At 41.6% G+C, this 23,316-nt stretch overlaps 1 protein-coding gene across 1 annotated transcript in view; it reads left to right on the top strand.

The window, feature by feature from the left end:
• Window positions 1-1,605: 1,605 nt before the first annotated feature.
• The window catches only part of ANO3 (anoctamin 3), a 264,086-nt gene continuing 242,375 nt past the window's right edge, over window positions 1,606-23,316 (top strand). The window contains exon 1 of the mRNA XM_044425772.1: window positions 1,606-2,073. Within this exon, the coding sequence (XP_044281707.1) occupies window positions 1,923-2,073 (151 nt within the window). The 5' untranslated portion in view covers window positions 1,606-1,922. The remainder of the gene's footprint in view (window positions 2,074-23,316) is intronic.

Raw genomic sequence — 23,316 nt, 5'->3', positions numbered from 1 at the left:
CTAGATAGTCATCTAAAAGAGCAGCATCATGAGAGCCAGTGTGGGGTAGTGGTTAAGAGCCTGGGACTGGGACTCAGACTATCTGGGTTCTAGTCCCCACTCAGCCATGGAGCCAACTGGGTGACTTTGGGCAAGCCACAGACTCTCAGCCCAGCCTACCTCACAGGTTGTTGTTGTGGGGATAAGATGGAGGAGGAGGAGGATGTAAGCTGCCTTGAGCCCTTTGTAGGAAAAAGGCAGGATATAAATTGAAAAATAAATAAATAAATAAAATAATTCCCCAACTCTGCTAATCTGTCATAAATAAATATGGTCCAGGTTTATACCAAATCACAACGTGTCTCTTTGTTCCTCCGGCTTTTCACTCACAACTAGAGATTTCTTGCTTATGACTGCTTCTTTTTCTCTGAGGAATTTTAAACTGGGATTCTTTGCCTGCACTCACAGTGTGCACAGTCCTGTTGGTCACAGGAAAAAACTCCTTTTTAAATAAAATGCTAAGACCCGATCAATATCCAAATGCAGCACTATCTCTCCGCAATGTCTCACTGTTGCCAGCAGGTGCCTCTCTTAGCACTATTCATTCAGATTTTTCAAAAGGGGGACAGACATGAATGCAGCAAGAAGCATGAAACATCCTTTTGGTGTGCTATGTTCTGTACATATGCAGAAAGGGAGAGAGAGGAAACAGTACAACTGATGTGGTATAGCCCTTTCTTAAATGATTAAACATACTGTCCAGGCAAGAGCTAGGCATCACTGTTCCAAAAGTGGGTTGCTAGTCACTTTTCAGAACAGCATTTAGTACTGCTGCTCGCTTCTTTGATCCTGCAAGGTCACTGTAAAGATGTAACATCCAGGCGACCCTCACTTTTTATTACTTTATAATAGTTGGGGCAGAAGCAAATTTAGGCAGCAAAACCACCTGGGTAAAGCCCCCCTGCAACTCATAGGCTGATCTGGATTTAGCCTCACATATTCTCAATCAGTAGCAAAAGCAATTAGGATTACTTGGGCACTGCACTGGTAACTGAGCATCGCAAGTTTACCCTTATATTCTTAAACAAGGGCACATACTGCAAAATCTGTGCTGCATAGTAGAGAAACCTCAACTACTGAGCAACTCTTTCTGAATTTGCACTCTTGCTTTGTAAATGTAAAAGCAATTGCAATAGTGTTCATGAAATCCTAGGCATTTTTTTAAAATGCAGGCTATAAGACTTGCAGCAGCCCACAACTCATACAGTTATACCCATCGCACTGGAAATAATTAAAACTTGGTTGCTGAATTGTTGAACCACTTTGGTGGCAGTGGTCATTTTGGCATGAATTCTGCAGCTGTTTGCAGAATGCATGCCATCCTCAAGCATGTATTTGCCTTTGCTCTTAGCTACCTCCTTGTAAATCTCCTGGGAGAGAAGGTTTGGGAACTCCAGCAAAACTAACTCCTGCTTTTCAAGTGCTGTAATGCAAAGTCCACTCGTTTTCATTGGTATTGCTAGGCTCCTCCCTGTGCAACAAATGTGAATTGAAATGTGAATTAGGGCTGCTAAAACAAAGTCATTAGGAGCAGATCTTTAGCAGGAATACAGATGTCTCTACTTATCCTGTTTATTTCTTTGGCAGCCAGGCAGAGACATCACAATACTTCTGCCACACAAGTGCAGAAGAACTTTTGAAAGGCATTTTTTGTTCCTTTTAAAACCTGGGAGAAAACTTGGCAGTCCTGGAAATGCATTTTAGCTTGCACCCACTCTACTGGAATTAGTGACTCTGGCTTGGTGTAAACAATAACAAGTTTCTTGACTTGATCAAGGTATATTTTCTTCCCAAGTTTTCACTCCAGAGACAAACTGGATTTGACTGGTGTCTCTTCATCTTTACCAGCAGATATCTGAAACTTTTAACTAAAGTTTATTACAATGTCAGTTGAGAAAATTGAGCTGAACATTCTCTCTTCAGAAGTGGATGGCAGATGTGATCTCCAGCCAGATGTTAGTGAGACCAAATTCAGCAATTTGTATATGGATTGGTGCAAACATGAACTTCATTCTTCTGTCTCTTTACCCACTGGTAAGCTTCAATTTACCTTAACTTTTTGGATGACTACTAAAAAAGGTGCTAATGGAGTGCTAATAATGGAGTAATTTACAGAACCAAATGAGACAAAGTGGGCAATTAGCAACTATAGGTGTTAGTACAAATGAGGACAGAATGGCTGAGGCGCCCCTGTCCAGTAGTTACTGCATGCAGATGTTGGAAGACTTTGCATTGTTTGTTGGCATATGTGACATACGATATTTACATGTTGTCTTTCCACTATTCACTAATGGGTACTGTTTCCTTTGAAAATTTCTAGACTTACTAAATCTGGGAATATCAGAATAGCTTACCTGCACCAATGCACCTAGATTTTGATCCTGTATGACAGCGAGGAGCTACACACCCAAGTCCCCAAAAGCTGTAATACCAGCGCCCAAAACATTGCCAGTTTGCCACTAAGAAAGACTAAAATGGCTGCATCTCAGTTGCTTTCGGGTGAAATTTGGCTGTTTTAGGCTTCCATAATGGCGAATGGGGCAGGATATAAACCCAATAAATAAATAATAACACAAATAAAAATGGACAACATTGCATCAAAAATAAACAAGATTTATCTCTTACATTTATATAATGCCATTTCTTACAAGAACTCGAAGCAGCTTACATCATTCTCTTCCCGCTGCCCTCAATTGTATCCCCACAACAACAACCCTGTGAGGTAGGCTGGGCTGACAGTCTGTGACTGGCCCAAAGTCACCCAGTTGGCTCCATGGCTGAACAGAAAGTAGAAGCCAGATTGCCTGAGTCCCAGTTCTGTGCTCTTAACCATTACACCACACTGGCTATAGGCCCTTTAGATTTCCTTCACTGCCCAAAATTATGCGTGTGAGTTGAGCCATCAAGTTATTAAAAAGCAGCCACATTTTGATGTAATTTGCCCAGTCACCTGTAAAATAGAGTGAGAGAAGCTGAATTTGTTCCATATCTACCTCAGCTCCCTGAATCTTGTCATTAGAAGCACTTATTTCTCTTGGACAGTATTTGGCAGTAAAAGTTAAATGTAAGATGAAGGAAGATTTAACCATCCACCTTTTTGTAGTAAAAATCATGTTCCCCTGCCCACTCTATCATTTCCACCACCCACCATAGTTCCCTGGTTCAGCTGCACTGGGAAATGAGAGGTAATTAGTGCCTTCCTTGTTTGATTGCTCAAGAAGCAAAGGGACTGAACACAGAGGCAAAAGGCTTATTACTGTCTTGATCGTTTGAATTGGGTCACAACCAAATGAGAATCCTTATTTATCAGACAGATATTTATTACCTGGAAGCACTGTTTCTGACTGGGCCCTGCTCCTAGTGGTTTGCAGTTGCCTTGAAAAGGGCTCTGGAGGGGAGGGTGCAGGGTCCAAAAAACCGCATTTGGAACACAATTGCACATGGGAACGGAGAGAGTTGCAGGGTCTTATTGAAGGATGATAAAAGAACTGAAACTAAGGGGAGATGCTTTCCCACATGCAAAAGACAACATTCCATATCAAGGCCTCTTCATCCAATAATCTTAGAAATATTGCCTTAAAAATACAGTGTGTTGCTTTGCAGAAAAGCACAAAGCTGGAATAACACAGTGAAATGTTGGAAGCACTCACAATTCTATTCACATTTTTCCAGACTGTCACTAGAAAAAAAATGTGACTTAAATGTGGCCGAATACTCCATTGTGCCCACCTTTGCTGTAGTACAAAGCCTGTTTCCTGATGTATGACATCTCACATGACTCACAGGGGGTGTCTGTAACGGAGTGAGGTTTGCAGCTGATGTGCAATCACTCGCTTCCTTAGGAAATGCAAGCAAAGTATGCATGTAACATCCAAATGTAAACATGGTTCTATTTTTGTCTAGGCAGTAAACAGAATCACCAGCACTTTTAGTCGCCATAATAGAGGGCATCCATCATAAAAGGGAATACAGAGTGGTATACAGACCTATTTTAAAGGTACTGATGAAAAATTAAAAATGATTACTAGAATTTAAATAGAAATAGTGAGGAAAGCTATGATGTCTGCCCAATTTGCTACACAAGGGCTAACAAGGCCCCACACCTTTTCCTTATGTTCCTTATCTTGAAACCAGACAGCCCATCAAATAGAGTTCCAAAATCTGTATTAGAGTAACACTTCTGAAAAAAGGTACAATGCAACCCACCTTAAAAAAACAAAAATATTAATAAATAAATAAATAAATAAATAAACTGCTAGATTCCAAGATCTCCAGCTCTCTTCATCAGTCAAGACGTTACAAAAGGCAGGATGATGGTATGCTGCACAAGGGAAAAGGCTGACTTGATGCTGAAGTTGAGAAGTACAAATATAGAAACATGGCAAGTCAGAAGGGGCCTCCTGGGCATCCGGTCTGACCCCCGGCTCCAGCTGGCTCTGCTCATGGAACTCCCAACTTGAGGTTGTCCAATTTTTCCTTTAACACTCTCACTGATGGGGACCCCATCACCTCCTGTGGAAGCCCATTCCATATCTTAGGGGTCATCAGGAAGTACTGTACTGCCTCACCTCCAACCTGAGATCCGGTTCCTTCCGCTAGACCACATCCTTTCCTCCATTGCAGGGGAGAACAGGTCACAGCCCTCTACCGTGTGACACCCTTTCACATACCTATATGCTGCTATAAGATCCCCTTTGGACGCTCCTTTTCTCCAGGCTGAAAAGACCCAGGTCCCTCAATTTCATCTCATATGGCATCCCTCCCCACCACCACAAAATCCAGCTACCAGCCTTGTGACCCTGCACCGAACTGATTCTAACCTAGCTATGTCTCTCTTATAACGTGGAGTACAGAATCAGACACAAATCTGCATGAGCAGGGTCTTGAGATGAAATGTGGCCCACAGACAGCCTTTTGAATAGAGGACTGTCCACGGTGAAGTAGTCCACATGCCTACATTACATTAAAGCAAAGTTAAGCAATATGCCGTGAAGATGATTATCAGTGTGAAATACCCATCAAATCATATTTTTGTTGATTCTCCAGTTCTAAATATCACTGTCTGCAGTGGCAGCTGAACATCATGTTTTGCTGTGCTGAGCCACAGAAGCAGGACCCTTTTAAAGCACTGCACTTTTTCATTTAGTTTTATTTCACTCAGTTCTGATGATCACACAACACTATGTGAATAGAACAATATTTTCTGTGTTTTTATACCAGTGCCATTTCCCCCTATTATCTTTAGTTTCCACAGATGCATTTGAAATATTTTCACGTATATTAGGCAACTTGGCAAGCCTTTCCCCAATCTAGGGATGAGTCGGCACACTTGCCAGACTAGGACTTAACCTTCCCCCTCTCTTTCTCACTCGAGATCCTTTTTATAGCTGGCCTCCTGGCTGTCCTTTCAGCTCCTTCCCATCCTTAGACAGAAACGGTTGAAATTCTACATATGTAGGGTTATTTCCTTTCCCTGCCCTGAGGTCTCCGGTCAGTTGGCAACTGCACACAACAGATTGCCATTGTGCCTCTCACTGCATAAAGGTTTTTCAAATACATCCCAATACCCTGCTCAGATATCAGAGGGACTGTTAAGGCCAGCTAGTGCACTTGCTCTATTTGCATGTATGCAAATGAATGCTGGGAGATGAGAATGTTCTGGTAGCTGTCAGTGGTCTGACACTTTGATTGTAGCATCCAGCTCCCAGGAAGCATCTCTGCTTCTGAATGAAATGTAATTTGAAAAGTGAGATACCAGAAGAACCACCAAAAACACGGAGTCTCTGGTAGAGAATGCTACAACACAGGAGTGTATCACCTTCTCCAGCTGGAAAGGGGGAAGAAGAAGTAGATTGAGAACCAATGTGATGTAGTGCTTAAAATGCTAGATTGAGGGTTTGGGAGATTAGGGTTCTAGTCACCACTCAGCCAAGAAGCTGAATGGAGACTTAAGGCCTATGACAGACTTTCAGTGTAATCTATTCCAGAGGGTTGTTGTGAGGCTTTAAAATGGAGTGCAATTTAACTCTGTGCAACACTGTGGGTATCTCAGAAGAAGAAAAAGCTGAGTTCCTGTTAAAATCTGAACACAGCCTTTTGCACAGGTATGCATTAAACTCTCACCTGAGTACCAATGTCAGACGAAGAGAGATATGGAAAAACATAGTTGCAATAAAATGCATATAGGTACCATTACTTCAATTTCAATACCAATATGGTCAGTGCTTTTTTTGTAAGAATAAAGGTGCCGGAACTCATGAAATTATTTACCTTTCGCACGTAGTCAGTCACTGTACACACACCCACACACATCAGTTGTGTAACGAAACATAATGGTCGCTGCCCACAGTAAGCACTCAGCGCACGACCACACGATCAATCACAAGCCGAGCAGCACCATCACAACCAGCGTGGACGAAGTACGCATGCATCGGACTCAACACACAAGCAGCCCGCATGCACTGCTTTAATGATTTTGCCGCCGACCTGCTACGCTCGACAGGGCGATTCGAATCCACGTGGACCAAACATCAAATTTTCAAAAGTTACTTTTAAAACTTGGAAAATCTGTCAAAAAAAGGTGCCGGAACTCTGTTCTGGTGTGTTCTATGACAAAAAAACCCCCACTGAATATAATACATCTCTTCATGATCAGGAAGCTTGTGAGAAGGACTTTTGTGTCTGCCCTGTTCTATTGCTGCCTAGTTGCTAACTGTTGATAGACGACACTTTAAAAGTTCTTTATCTTTAAAATGAATAGGTCAGAACAGCTCTTCAAATAGGGGCCACCCTCTGTCAGTCCATCCAACTGAGAACTGTCCTTTGTAAAAAGACAAAACAAAATCACCACCACCCAGTCACTCAATTTGAAGAACTCAAACCACTGCCTTTATGCACCTAGAAATGACAGGTTGAGCATGGGGATTCCCTACGCATGTAAAGATAATTTCCTGAAGCAATTAGCAAGCCCCAAATCTTCCTGAAGTAAATGCTAGCATCCCATATGCTTTTACAATGTTGGGCCAACTCAGTTAAGCATTGCTTCCTTGTGCAGGGGTTCAGAGTAACTTAGCAACAGCATGGAACATGTTGATGAATGTTGCTATTGCTAGGAATGACTGAAGTGCTGTGAGAGGTGAGCTGAATAAGTGACAGCATTTATTATCAACATTTCAGAGTGTCAGGACTTTATCTTAATCAAATCGTCAGAGATGCTTTCCTTTTCAAAATGGCACCATATTTCTCTCCTAGAGGTTTCCAGGAGGAAGAAAGTCATTTGTTATATATGTTGCTAAGGATTAGCTAAGGTCTAAATGAATCACTGTAAACAAATTCTGTCCGGCATTCAGAATATTGTCTCCTAGGAGAAATCTCCACATACAGAGCTATCAACATTGATAAAAATAGGGTTTTGTTACCACAGCTAAAATATTAGACCTTCTTTTCTGAGTTCAGGGGTTATTCCTAGGTAGCGTTCAGATTTTTTTAAAAGTGGGGGGACCTAGCAACATTGAAAGAACCTTGAAATCAAGGTTATTTTGTGTTCAGGTAGTCAGTGGGAGGTATTTAGTCCTGGCAAAGCTCAAGATTTTCTTAGACATGAGGGTCTGTCTCTGTTTGCATTATATCTATTTATTTCTTTGATTTATATTCAAGTATGTACACCTGGAAGTAAAAACAAATGTCCCATTCATGTTTTAAGCACACCTTTCCCTCTTTAATGGACATGAAAATATGTACTTGTTTATTTCTCTGTTTCCTCATATCTTTCAAAAAATAATAATTTGCCAGATGTATGCATCTCTCCTTATCTTTCTTTCTCTTTTTAAACCCTACCCAGTTCCAAAAATGTTAGGAGAAGTGGACCTATAAGGACTAGGGAATGTGTTTTAGAAGGAAAGAAGACAATTTGACTAAGCTCTCTAATTTACATGGTGTTGTGTTTTGACAAAAATAAGGATTCTGACAAACAATAAAAGGATTTAATCGGTGAAATCCTGTACAATCCTCCATTTCCCAGCACTCCCAGTCAACATGATCAGCTGGAGTACTAGGAACTGGACAACAAAACTGCCATCCCATAGTTTCCAGAATCCTGTCTTCCAACTGCCTTCTCCTGAGTTCCTAGTCTCTGACTGCTGCTTAAATATTTATTTATTATTTATTTAAACTTTTTCTATACCATTCTTCAGCAGATACTCTTAGAACAGTGTAAAACATAAAATCATTAGGATATAAATAATAATTAAACAATCAAATACAATAACAACTAACCAGACTAGTAATAATCATCATATGAATAAAAGCCAGTATAAAATCAGTATAAAATATTGGATTTCAGTTCTTCAGTTGCTTATACACACCAATTGGTTGTGAGATTGTTGGGTTTGTTGTACTTGCCTAGCTTTCAGTGAATGCCCGAAAGGCATGTTTTGATTTTGCACCGCTAAAATTGATGGAATTTTTTTTTACAGTCTTCTGCTAGGAACAATTAATTCAGAAGTCATCTTTTTTCCAAGATCTCTAACCAGAAAGACAAGGCCAAGTTCATTGCTGCCAAGAGAAATAATTGTATAGTAGAGTTGCAAAGTAAAATATAAGTTATTATCAGTCTCTCTGACCTCTAAATTCTGCACTACTCATTTCATTATTTGTGATAGGTAGCAGGATAGCTATAGAGGTCTTACTGAGCCACTGTCATGTTCAATTTTGTCTTTACCTGGAAGTCCAAATGGAAGTGTAATGTTCAATTAGCTTCATATACTGGTAATAAGAACCTTTTACATAAGAAATTAAGTGGAAAGACAGTCCTCCATCCATGCTCATATGTGCAATGCACGCCATTATGAAAATGCCATGCCTGTCTGCTGACACTCCTCACATTGAAGAGCAATGACTATGAACATCATCACCAGTGAAAGCATAGCTGACCTGCCAAGGGAGAGGCTCACTGCTTTGTGCGGCATTTTCAAAAGCCCTTGCTTCAGGAAATTTCACGCAGGCTTCATGCCCTATTCCATATATATTTTTTCTTCCAAGTCTGTTGAATTTTACTGTAGGACCATTCAGAACTCTGTCCTCAGTTGCTTCAGCCAGAATTTCCAGCTGGGAAGAGAAATCTAATGCGGTCATGGACTTTGACTTACCTTTCTTGTTCACAAGGCCAATCCTACCATTAGGCAGAGTGAGGGGGAGAGAGATGAGAGCCACAACGCCCTGCCTTGCACACTCTAAGCTAGCATGTTGCGTTCACGTCTGGTTAAGGGCGCACTGATGTGGGGAAGTCTGGCTCATTTGAGTGCCACAGACTTTCTTCCCACTGCGGAAAATCTGTGGACTTCCACTTTTAAGACCAGCATCAGTTTCCACATTTTTAACAAATTATTAGAATATTTGCACATATTGTGCAACTTGTGTAACATTACATAGTTTCATAACATAACGCAAATGGCACAAATCACAGTATTTTACGTGTTTAATGAAAATCAGCATTCAAAAAGTGCATGGAACTAGCAGTTTGAATAAAATCAACCAGTTTGCACAAACCCTAAATCCATGTGTTTTGCAGCTGCTTGGGTGACCAGCACTCTGTCAGGAGTGGTCCCATCAGTGCTGCTGATTTTGACAGGCACGCTCTTTTCAGAAGGTAGAAAAGAAAGAGAATGGTAGCGGTGGAGAGCTGTTGAATCTTTATGTGTATTTCAGGATGTAGGCACACAAATACAGAGTCCCTGGCCTAGCAGGTGCCCACCAGATTGGGTTTTGCACCACTGATCTACATGAAACCACTGGGAAAAGTCATCTTCAGGCTTGGACCATTAAATAACTATAGATGTGTTATAGATGTGTCAAAACATATAGATGTGTGCAGTTTTTGTGAAGTAAGTATTGATAAATATTCCAATGCAAAACCTGCAAAATACCATGATTCACATAATTTGTATAAAGTTTCATAGTGTGTAAAGTTATGCAAATGAATTTTTTTGCACAAATGTGTTTAGCATTTCTTTTTTAAAATTCATGGCTTATGGAGATGGAAGACCAGAAGCCAGCTTGACTTTCATCATTGCAAGTTGGTGTCACCAGTGGGCTGGTGAACCAGAATCCTGGAGGAAGTGTTGCTTTCCAGATTATTATGCATGTTGGAATACAGATATCCTTTGAACCCTTCTTCTGATACCATGATATAGCTCTAGACTCAAAACTTCAAAACTGGTGTACAAAAATGCATCTATTAGAGAAAACTGCATACAAATGTGTGAATATTTGGTAAAAAGGCATATGAATGCATATTTTAGGGAAAGTTGCAAATAATGCATGAATTCTTGTCCTTTTTTTGAAAAGGAACATAAAAATAAATTGCACACTGATACAGAAATTGGACAGGCCAGATTTATACTTGAATACATGGGGAGTATATAGACTAATACATCTGTAACTCTTTTTCACAATGTCTAGTCATGTTCAAAGAAGGCCTGTATGCTATTGGTTGCTTTTTGTCTCATTTTTTGGAGGTGGCTTTTATCATAAAAATAAGAGCTGTGGCTTCCCCTCTCCTTTTTAAGCAAAAATGATATTTAACCCTCTCTTCCTACATGCACAGTGCCAGTGAGTAATTTGAAGCTCACACAGAGTTCTAACATACTGACACATTGACCTTTGCCCTCAGGGTTCATGACTTACATCCTCACACAGCTAACATAGATGGAAACTAGGCTGGATATAGAAGTTGAACGTTTCCCAGAGGCATAATTTCTCTCATATGCTCTTCCTCCCACTAATGAGCTATTTACTTTAAAGCAGGGACAGCAGGCTGTTGCACAAATTCAATTCTATTTAAAGAAAAAAATGCAGTGATTTATGACTAGTCAGCGGTGGGCAGCTAAATTTTAGCTAGGTCTGGAACACACTGTGTACAGTAGAAAAAAGATGCCGCCTATTGGCCTCCAGCATGCCCTCAGTATTGCGCATGGAGTTTGAGAATTTTAGAGGGCTTGGAAGAAGATCGCTTGGGATCTACTGGAAGAGCTTTGGGTGACCTGCAGTAGATCCGCAAGTGTTTCTGACTCACAGTAGCAGCAACGAAGAACCCATACAAACAAACAAAAGACTGAAAAAGAATTCACGGCGAGCATGCGTGTGGATGTTTGTGTGAATGCACTTGTGAGCCTGATTCTGGTGCTGATCATAACTGCCCGGGCTGAAGTCATGCTCAGAAGCACTGTGTTCCCTAATTCTTGCCATCTGTCGACTATGTCGCGCCAGGTGGGGAATCTCAAAGTTCTAGCAAAAAAACCAAATACACAAAAACACAAAAGCAAAGTATATTTCTCAAGCATGACGTCTCTATGCCCTTTCTCTACTGTACTGTTCTGTTATTGCCGCATCATTTAGTTCAGTGATGAATTTGTATGTGTATTTATTTGTGACCATCCATTAGGACTAGATGGGTGAAAAGAAATCACGATGGAAGGAGTAAGAATGTTAGAGGTTTCAGGACTTGCTTGTGCAATGTGCAGGTTTCAGGGCTTGCTTCACCTAAACAAGGGCTGTGTATGTGTGTTTCTGAGCATTTTCAAATTACATCCTATTCTCCTGGGCTTTGCAGTTTCCTGGGCTCTGAAAAGCCTCCTAGAAGACCTAAATGACTTCTCCTTCTTTAGGGTTTCTGATATCACTTCTTAGGAGGGCCTGGAAGTTGAGTGAGGTGGTGGTGGCCATTCTGTCCTTTCTAACATAAAAAACAAAAATACTGGATGTAGTGAATGCAACTCTGTAGGTTGTCCTGAAGCTTTCAGCCGTCAACCAGGAAGACATGAGCTTTGGGGCCTTGGGCATTTAGCTATTTCTGAAATGATCATTGGCACTGCCACAAGATGGCTTCCATGGAAGGTGTGAAGAAGAACAAATAGCTTGTCTAAGACTGGATACGGGCGGGGGCCATGTTTAAGATCCCCCAACACTAAGCAACTCCTTTGAACCCACATTTTTTGGTACCAGCAGAAACCTATCTCACAGCAACCCCAACTAAGGGTAAGAAAATGTTTTAATTAAACATAAAACTGAAAAAGGTAAAAAAAAATGGATAATGCCAAGAAAAGTGACCCTAAGTGCATTGATGCCCATGAGCAACATGTTGCCTATATATCCAGAAGGATACTATAAACCATGGCATGATGATGTGGTAGAGTCCATCTTTCCTGGAGCCTCAGAAAGTGCTACTAGTGGATGCTTGTTCCACCTCTCGGCCATTGGTGGAACTTTAAAGGTCTAACTTCTCCCACATTTACATTGGGAAGAACCATGCTGCCCCATCACTGCTGAATTTACTGCTGATTTTGCCACCCCACTGCTGCCAAAGCTATCACGCTTGTCTGTCTCCTTTGCTCCCTCCCCTGCTGCTGTTCTGCTACTTCATCCCCACTGCTGATCGATGCTGAGCATTACTGCTTCTGGGATGATGCCGGTCACAGAGTAGCAGAAACCAGAGCATATTCTAGGAGATGCTCCAGCTATCATTATCAGAGGACTCCATGACCATGTCCAGCACCAGCCCTCGGGTGACCAGCACTCTGTCCGGAGTGGTCCCATCAGTGCTGCTGATTTTGACAGGCACGCTCTTTTCAGAAGGTAGAAAAGAAAGAGAATGGTAGCGGTGGAGAGCTGTTGAATCTTTATGTGTATTTCAGGATGTAGGCACACAAATACAGAGTCCCTGGCCTAGCAGGTGCCCACCAGATTGGGTTTTGCACCACTGATCTACATGAAACCACTGGGAAAAGTCATCTTCAGGCTTGGACCATTAAATAACTATTTCAAAACATATAGATGTGTGCAGTTTTTGTAAAATAAGTATTGATAAATATTCACTTAGGGCACAATCCTATAGTTTTCTGACATTATCTTATGGACTAGAGGAATTTTCAGAAACCAAACACCAAATTCTTCTCTCCTCAGTGCTCAGACCTGAAAGGCCAAGCCCACCACACACACACACACACACACAGTGCAGGAAGAACTACACCAGCTGCTGTCCAAAAGTTGCAACTGGACCTTGGAGATGAGAAAATGGGCTTGCCTGGGGTAGGGAGGGAATGAAGTTGGACCTGCAGAATTGGGCTGAGTCCAGTCAGCACACCAGCTTCCTTCTCTCACCCTTGCTGGGCCTAAATCAAGATAGCCAAACATGCCCATCTGGATAAGATACAGGATGTGAGGTATGGAGCAGCGGACAAGCAGTCTTGCATTGGATGTGCTTAAGCTTCCCAGTTTGGAGGCTGAGGAGAATCTGCTATGAGGGTGTCTGCATTGCACCATTCTTTAGCCCTTATTCAATATTTATTTACAATTATTGCAAAATAAATGGTGTATTCTTCCACCTTTTTGATACCTTGCTGATAAGATTGCTTGAAAAGTCATGACATGAAATGGAAGAAGGCCTTTAATATTCTAAATAGAATTCATCATTTATAAGAAAGGGAAAAGAATCCATTTGGGAAGCTGAGTGTTATAAATCAAGAGGAGTCAGAGTGATGTTAGGAAAGTCTAAATATTTTTTAAGGGAGAACTTGGCTGCCTGTTAGTCTCCACAGGCAAGGATGAACAATGTGTTTTACAGTTAAATGCCATTCATTTTGACATCATATAGCTTGCAATAAGACATTTATACAAATGCTGTTAATTAGTCCAGTGTTTATCCCATGTTCATGTTCTTTTGCAAGTCCCAAAACCACTAGATTAAATCAGGTCAACTCCACTGTAATAGGCAATGTAGCAAATTTCTCAGTGCACTCAATAGCCTGTGAAGTGACCTGGTCTCAAGATTACAGTTTTAACAGGGTGGCACTGGAAAAGATTATCATGAGTGAGTGTTAATGTTTCATATTTGCTGCTCTGTATCAACACTGTCATGACATAATTGAGCAGGTTAAAGAATAGAAAGTAGAAGATCTGCTTACAATTTGAAGAAAGTAAGGACTGAGGTTTTTCAGGGCTTTGTATAGGACCAGTGCAATTTAATACATGCTTTAGAGTTCCCAGTGAGACAGCAAGGTTTGCAGATGGCATGGTCCCCAGACAGTATCTGTGAACCATATGATAGTTCAGTTTCCCAGAGTCAAAGCCAGAGGCAGCACTCCAGCCTTGGGGGGGGGGGGGGGGAATCAGAGCTCTAATCCCCTACCCTCTCCCAGCTGACATGGAAAGAAAAGCATCAACTGCTTCCCAGAAGTTGGGAATGCAACCAACCAGGAGCAACATTCCAGACTAGCACAGGAGTAACATTCCAGACCAGCTGAATGAGCTATAGAATGGCAAATTATGCTCGGTGATTTGCAGAGGGATGCTCTTAAAAAAACAAAAACCAAAACCAAAAAAAAAACCCTTACTCCAGATGTGTACCACTGGGGCCCACACTGGTTCTGAATAAGCAGAACTGGTGCGGTTTTCAGCTTGGAAAGACTGTACTCAGAGTACTGTTCTGTTCCCCTTCCCTTCCACTCTACCAAGTGTGGCATTGCAGTAGGAAAAAGGAAAATCCACCACAGACATGCTTCCTATGCTTTGCAAACAGCTGTACAAAGCACCAGAATGCAAGACATGTCTCTGTTTGATCATTGGGGTAGACAGGCCTAGAGAGGAGTAGCGTAGCTTGTTTCTGAACAAATCTGGTTCAAGCTGTCTAAAAGTTTTTGCTTCATTACTGGCCAAAGGTGGAAGGTCAGAGGATTAAAAAATGGGTGAGGAGGCTTGTGAAGCCAGAGGCCAGCTCCACCTTTGCCAAGGTGGGCTGAAACCTGCATCACCTGTCCTTCCAGGCAGCAAGGTGAGCGTGCAGACAGCAGTAGCTCTGGTCAGAATGCATGGTCCTAGGGGCAGACTTTGCACATGCCATCTTGTGCTGCTCCTCACGAGTGCAGCCAGTGTCTATTGGGGTCCTCTGAAGTAAATTCAGGCGTATTCAGGCTTCATGGTTGACAGCTGAATTCAACACCCTCTCAGGATCTGGTGGAGGAAAGGTGAGCACTGGGAAAAGTGTAGAAAAGACAAAAATTAGGAAGGGGTTTGAGCATCTTTTCTACTAAGGCTAAATACTATCTGTATTTATTGTTTATTTATTGTATGTAAGCCATTCCGAGGCTCTTGCGATGGGGCAGGATACAAACATTCTAAATAAATAAATAAATAAATAAATAAATAAATAAATAAATAAATAAATAATTTCAGGGAGTTATATAGGATGAGCAGGGGGGAAGTATAATGCTTACAAAATTATCCATAACGTGACAATGTGAATAGAAACATCTCTTTCTCTGATACATGCTACTAGAACTCCAGGTCCACTAATGAAATGTATTCTTGAATCCAGGAAGGGCAAAAGAAAGTAGTTCATCAAAGAAATACAACTGGGTTAGCCAGTAGAATCTTCTGGAGAATTTTTGGCTAAAAAAGCACTCCCAGTCTGCATTGTGCCCTTGTGGGATAAAAGGTAAGGCTATTCGCTACCAATTGCTGCTGGGAGTGATTATCACATGTCATGACATGCATTATGATTATCAAACGATCTAGCAAAATATCAGGGCTAAATATAGTCAGGAAATTTTCAATCTATCATGTATTCCACTGCCACCCTGTGTACTTCTGGGCCAGAAACACTTTATCTGTTGAAACATATCATCCATAAATGTTCTGCAATATTCCTAACTTTCAAGCAGAATGAGTTCCTCATACTCCACTGCTCACATGAGTAGACCAATTGCACCAGCCAATTTTGTTACACCATTCACCAACACAGCAACAAACTTGGAAAAGGACCCTGTTTTCAGACAAAGCTCCTGCTGTGTTTGTGCAAATGACCTGGGGAAATGGTAACAGGACAGCAAAGGGGCAGTGGAGTTAGTTAAGCACTAGAAAGTGACACGGACAGCTTTAGAAGCAGCCAATATCCAGCTGAGTCCTTCTTGCAGAGCAAGCTGGGTCCACCTTTGAGCTGATTAATTTTACGTTTAAAGGATCTCTCCCTGATCTGGTTAATCTTCCTGTAGCTCTCATCCTCTCCAGGACTCAGCTGCTGCACACCAGCTTTCCCCAGCTGGCCATGCCTGAGGTCCCAGGTTCAGAGGCTATCTGACCTATCTTGATAGGCCTACATATTGTCATAACCCGATTTTAGACCATCACTGCATGATCTGGAGAGGAATTGTGCTGAGACCGTATGGGTGTTTCCTAACCAAAGGAAAAGTTCAAGGCTAGGATTGTTTATTTCCCTTTCAGGAAAATTCCTTTGATTATGTTTAGTTTTTCTACCATCTTACTGGAAAGGATGTAGTTTTTCTAGTTGAATCTCCTTTCTGAAGAGTGATTTGAAGACCTTAGAAGATTGTAAGGAAACTTTCTGTGTACAGACTCTGTTACAGCATCTTTCATCGTCAGTGATCTTGATGATGGGGTTTGCAAAAGGACCATCTTTTAGAACAACTAATATTTACCTACTATAACTGTCTCTGGATGACTCTGCCAGCTATGTCTGTAACCTACAAAGTTCCGTATTAGTTCCGCTCTTGGCAAAACAGATTCACCTGGGTTCCCTCGCTTTAACACAGGCAAAATATCTCTGTTAACCTATGCTGAACCATGGTTTCATAAATGTTACCTCTCTTAGTATTTCATGCATCTTCATGTGCTACCTGTCTATTTCCTGACTGGAAATCTACAATAAGATGCAAGAGCTGAACCTGCTTTGGGATTGCCATCCAGTCAGTACTGTACTGTCCAACCAGTGAAACAGTGTTCTTTGATGCCTTCTACTGGGTTCTGAAAGGTTGCAGGCTCTTTCCACAACCTGCTAAACAACTTGATTCTACCCTTGACAAAGCAGCTTTTTCAAAACTTCTTCTCTGATCCATGGGCTTCTGTTCTAGCTTTGCCTGTTCTAGCGTCGACCCTGGAATGAAACCTAGCTTATATTGAGAGATCATCTTTCTCACCTAGTGTGAGATGTGCAGAGTTCATTTCCATTCAGATGGAGAAGGACCATGGCTCAGTGGCTGAGCACATGCTTTGCACAGAAAAGGTTTACCGTATTTTTCGCTCTATAAGACACACCTGACCATAAGACGCACCTAGTTTTTAGAGGAGGAAAACAAAACAAAAAATTCTGAATCAAATGGTTTACTAAACTATTTAATAAACTATAACAGAATACAGTAATACCGTATTTCAACCTTGTAAAGTGATCAGCAGTCAACAGTGGCATTAAGAACCATCATCACTGTCATTAACAAAAGAGAGACTTTAAAGTTCGAGTACTCTTCTAGTTTTCGTTGAACCCATAGACCTCATCATCACTAGAGTCAGAATTTATGAAGCTCTGTTGCTCACAATCACTGACATCACTTTCTTAGTCAGTAGTGGAATTATTGAAGGAATCCACAATCTACACCAGTTATACAAGAGCTGCTGCAGACAATTCAATAACAAATCTAAACAAGCCAGTAATGTCCACGCTGCCCTACTAGTAAATAATAGAAAAAAACTTCTGACAAAAGATGAGATATTGTACGGTAAATCAAACACACAGTGGACTAAGTAGCCTTTGAAGAATAGACTTCATACATGAAGGCAATGCTGTTCAAATATCCACTGATCCTAAAAAAATGTGTCTGATCAACTAACAGATAACTGATCCATGGAAAGCTTCCTGATAATCACAGGCACATTCCCCATCACTTCCCCATGGGCTTCATTAAAAGACGGGTTGCCATTTGAAAACACACACCGACCTGTGATTAACAGCTCTCTCCTGCGCCAGAGGAGGGGGCCAGAGCAGGGCGCGCCGAGCGCGTGCCGGCCAGGTGGTGCCACGTGGTGCAGGCAGCCGACAGCATGCCGGCGATGGTCTTCCAGGTGGCACAGTGGCTGCAGCAGGTCTTCCCGGGCGGTGGGGGTGAGCAGTCCGTCTCTCCATGCTCTCCATGCGGCCGGCAGGTTAAAGCCCGCGGCTCCTCCTCCTCCGCATGCCTCCCCCTGAGCGGCACATCTCTCACCTGCGCCGGGGGGGGCGGAGCAGGGCGCGCCGAGCGCGTGCCAGCCAGGTGGTGCCACGTGGTGCAGGCGGCCAGCAGTGTCCCGGGCGTCGGGCACACACACATTCACTCTATAAGACGCAAAGACATTTCCCCTTACTTTTGAGGGGGAAAAAAGTGCGTCTTATAGAGCGAAAAATACGGTAAGTTAAATCCTTGACATCTCTAATTAGAAAAAGGAAGATTATCATAAGCCACCTAGGGAATATTTTTGGACTAGTAGATGACATATAAATTCAAAAGGAAGGAAGAAGGAAGGAAGAAAAGTGGTAGCAGGTGATCAGACCCATCTCAGTGGGATATGCTTCTGCCAGTAAGGCTAGACATAATGGGGTAGGTAACGGGTGCAAAAAGGATGGCCCAAAATCTATATGCACGCCTGCATGCCATTCCTGGTAATCGTCCAGATTCTTCCTGCATCAGTTGCCACAGTGGCATCTTGTTTATCTCTGATGGGAGAGTGAAGATAAGGGAAAGCATTTCCTTGTTAAAACTAATGCTAGCAAGACAACACTTTGTCTTATTTCCAATCTGTCATCAAAGAGCAGAGATAAGCAAAGGATCCCCTTTCCAAAAGAAAATACTTGTGGATCTGCGTTGCTGGGCATGGAGAAGGTTCTAATTTTGTCCTTCCCACAGTGACCCAAAAGAGCTGGGGTACCTGCTCTGCCACTAACATTATTAATAAATGGAACAATTATGAAAAAGCTTAAGTATAACACATTGAAATATGTGAGAAATTGACAGATTTGTTCACACCTACATTCTCAACCTGAAACACATACCAAAATTCAACATACATGCATACATATACATATACATATACATATACATATATATATATAATGAAAACAAAACAATATTCAGAATCATTTGCAATAATGTACATTCCTTGTCATGGTGTTCCTTTAAAAGTAATAATAGATTAATACAGAAATGGAATAAGTGTGCATATGTAAGTCAATTGAAATATCAGGATATAAATAGGGAAGAAAAGATTAATTCAATATTTATCATAGTCTCCCTAAAAGGAGGTAGACTCCAGATAAGTGTGTTTACTTGTGCTTTTTCCATAGGAGTGTGTTGTCCTTGTCCTTCAGATTAATTTATCTGCCTGAAAGATGGAATTTATTTTAGTCTATTCCAATATTAATTTGTCAACACAGAGTTCACAAAGAATACTAAGGAAGGAAGTGGTAGATGTTCAAAGGCTTACTGGAATTCCTCTATAAACAACTTAAGCTGTGGAGCAAAGGAGATAAAGATAGTGTCCTATCTGTACAGCACCTTAAATAATATGCCAAGATGCCTATCGCATATTTACAGGAGCTGGCAAGGCTGTCATAGCTAGGACATTTTGTAGGGCTTTCATTCATAGGTTTGCCATAAGTCGGAGACAACTTGATCGCACATACGAACAACAAATGCATCTAACATAACAAATCCTCAGCCTCCTCCTTTTCTTTTTTAAACTAGCCTGTAGTATATAGCCCCCTTTTATTTATCTTGTCCCATTCTCTTGTGCAAGGATCAAATATGTCCATGGTAGCAGCCTTCTGCCTTCTACGATTCATACCTTATAGGTCAGCATTTCTCATTTTTCTGAATTGCTTTCCTGATGCAGAGCTGTGGTCCGTGGTTTAATGATCTGTATCTGGTAACAAAGATGAAATAAGCCTCTTCAAATATAGATCCATCTCCTGTGTTATAGTTCCTGTTTGTCCATGCTCCGTAAAATACTCATGCAGTGACTAAATACGCAGTCTTTCTTAGGAAACAACCTTCCCCCTGCAGATCACTCTGCAACAAGATACTTGCAGCCAGTGGTAAAAGTACATGTCACAATGAATCACTTTCCCCGTGGGCTATCTATGCCCTCTTACGGCCCTTTGTTGAGAGTTTTCTGGCTGAATGAGGCTAGGACTGCTACTAAATGCCTTATACGTGGTGCCACAGTATGGCCAGCATCATGGTCTTATTCTGGTATAATCTCCTAACTTTAAACCTTAATGGGTGCATGCACTGTGCTTTTAGAACATCAGTGTAACAGGGATGGAGATGCTCAGATGGGTTCAGAGGTCAGCTTGCTTCCGATGCTCGCCTTCCCCGCCCCAGCTGAGCCCAGTGCAGTCTTTCCCATTCGCATAAAGTGGCAAACAGCACATGGTACTATATCAAAGGCAAGATGAAAAGGACCACATATCAGCCTTCATTTCAAACAATGTTATAGTGAAGGCCACAGAAGCATTCATGACATCAGCTGAGGAATCAGCCCATGTGCCACTGTCTGGTTCTGGACACAAGACAGTGTGCTATAGGCTCCAATTCACCCTTGGCCTTGTCCTGCTCTGTTTCACACGAAACAAGTTTTAACTAAGTTCTTTTTGACCAGGTGATTACTCACACCTCTTTTACCTTCCGGACTAAAGGATCTGTAAACCAGCCTCTGGAAACTGGGTGAGAGATGTGTGGAGGAGATCACAAAGCATTTCTTTAAAATAGGCACTGCATCCAAGCTTATGACCAATGCACATGGATCGTATATTTTTACAGTGAGGATCACAAAAACTGTAGAAGCCTTTTCCCTCTTTCTCAACATAAGAGAATCCAGTCTTTCAGTACCAGGCTTTCCTGACATGGTATCCTCCAAGTGTTTTAGACTACAGATCCCAGCATTCTTGGTGACTGGCCATGCTGGCTGGGGCTAGGGATACATATTTGCTCGCAAAACATGTGAGCATGCCCTCTTAGAAACCTTGAACGTGATTAGAAGCCTGTGCCCACTGAATTTTTTTACAAATCACCAGATGTGTGTTTGCATTTGATTCGCGTCACTTGGTTTGCTTTTGTGCAAATTTCCCTGTAGAGTAAAGCAGCCCACTTTAGTCTGTAGTGCAAAGCTGTACGAATTTATGCAGTTTTCCCATTTCCAAAGAGTGAACAACAAAGACAAAGAACCGGGCATTAGAAATTTCAGAAAATCTAAGCTTGTTTGCCCATCCCTAGTGGTGGTAGGGGTGGCTGGGGCTGATGGGATTTGCTTCTGGAAAAATTCAGAATGGAGAAGGTGGAAGTATATCTTACCGGTTCCAGAGACAATTTCTGCTGCTCTTTTCATACGGGGGGTATTTCACCTTTCGGCACACACACAGTTTATCATGTGCATGTGACCATTTGGCAAAACACAAATACATGCATTAGTTAGTTAGTTAATTTCTATGCCATCCCATTGCTGAAACTCTGGGTGATTTACAACAGTCCAAACAGTCCCTAACTTGCTCACATACTCCACCTTCCACTAAGGGAAAGCTTGAAAGTGCTTTAGGATAGGATCATAGATGGAATCCCTGCAAAGGAATTTAACTCACATGCGCTTTTGAAAAGGGTTCCTATGTAGTAAGAGCACAGTTTCATGGATTGCAAGCCCTGAATTCAGAAGCCGATGATCAACCAATACAAATCAGGAGGGGTGGCGGAGGTGATCTCTGTCTCCCCAGTCCTGCCACTCTGCAATTCAACTGGAGGGTTGGCTTTGTCCATCTAATTGTGTCACTTTTGATGGGGAAGGCAGGAGGCTGGAGCACCATCAAGATACAGCTTCCATGTATCCCGAGCTGTTCCTTTTACCCTCTCTTTGGGGATGGTTCTCCACATTCAGAGAAGTAGCTGGCACTGTTATTTCACTGCTAGGTCAGACTGGAGGACAAACCGCCAGCTCCTAGGTCAGTGTTCTGTCTCTAACCTTGGATCCGGGAATCTGAATTACTGTGTGCCCCCAACCCCAAACAGTGTCTAAGGGGCATATAATCACTGCCTCTGGAAACTAGCCTCAGGCCTTACAGGGAGCTGAAAAATAGTTTGAAATAGATACCTGGAAGGGGTTTGTGCTTTAGAAAGTGAGTAATGTAAAACTGAAAATTTATGGAGACTCTCTGTTGAATTCTCAGAGGACTGAAGTCAGTCTGGCCTCAAAACAAAATGATGGACTCTGAAACCATTAATAAAATTATACAAGCTTATTCTCCTAAAGCTGTATCAGACTTCTTTCTTATCTCATGTGTGCACTACCACACTCCTAATACTCAGGAATGGAGAGAGAGCAAAGCCCCTTCTGACACGTACGCATTGCTCCTAATACGTTCAGTTTACTATGCATTGTTTCCTAGTATGCCCTTTCTTACAAGCAATTTTTCCAGAAGACGCTTGTTTTGGATGCTGCTTCCCTTAGTTTACACATTGTGTGTGTATCTCTAAACTCCATTGCAAAACATGAAAATATCAAAGAATAACTGAGTTTTGGTTCACATACTGGTCCACAAGTACAAAATTAAATTCTCATGGAAATGCCGTTTAAATTGGGTTCCTCCTCTGCTGGAACTGCTTCCTTGAACTTGAACTGTGCTACATATCCTACCTGTGGGTTTCAAACAGGTTGGAACAGATGCTGGACTAGATGGGACTGGTCTGATCCAGATGGCTCCTGTTACGTTCTTCTACATGTATTGCTATTGTAAATCATGATTATTGTGCATTAACAGCAAAAAGACAGCGTGCAAAATGAAGTAGTAAAACTGAACTCTTCATGCATCAACAAAGTTCAGCATGCTGCCTGTCTCTACTAGCGACACTAAGCCCTTTTGTTTTGCTCCGTTTTGTTTAACTACCATTTCCTATTTTTAAACTCTACATTCTATATTAGTTGAATTTAGATAGTAAATTCTTCAAGGCACAGACTGTCTCCTTTTCAGATCTCTGGAAAATGCCATGGAAATTCTGGAAATAGTATAAATACATATTCTAATGGATTACAACAGAATGAACTGCTATGTTCTGTCATGCTTAAAGTTTAGCTTTGAGCGACACCCTAGGCGATCAAAGTAGTTTGCTTACATTCTAGAATAGTGGAAGATTTGCAAAAATGAGGCAGCTCTCTTTCTTCGGTGACAGATTCTGTTGGTATTCGGGCTCTTTGGTTCAAAAATACTGTTTTTCTTATTTCTAACTTAAAATTTAAATTAAAAAAGGGATGTTTAAAAATTTAGAAATGTTGCTGATTGCCCTATATGCAAACATTAAGGGAATATGAATGTGAATTACTACAAACATCCCACTTTTTGTTTTCTTTGTTACATAGAGACATAGAAACAGAGCAAGTCAGAAGGGTCTTCTAGGCCATCTAGTCTGACCCCCGGCT

The sequence above is a fragment of the Varanus komodoensis genome, unplaced genomic scaffold (genome assembly GCF_004798865.1).
Source record: "Varanus komodoensis strain SLA01 unplaced genomic scaffold, ASM479886v1 scaffold16, whole genome shotgun sequence".
NCBI lineage: Eukaryota > Metazoa > Chordata > Lepidosauria > Squamata > Varanidae > Varanus > Varanus komodoensis.
Note: the sequence above shows the minus strand (reverse complement) of the source record. Positions and strands in the feature narration are given on the sequence as shown.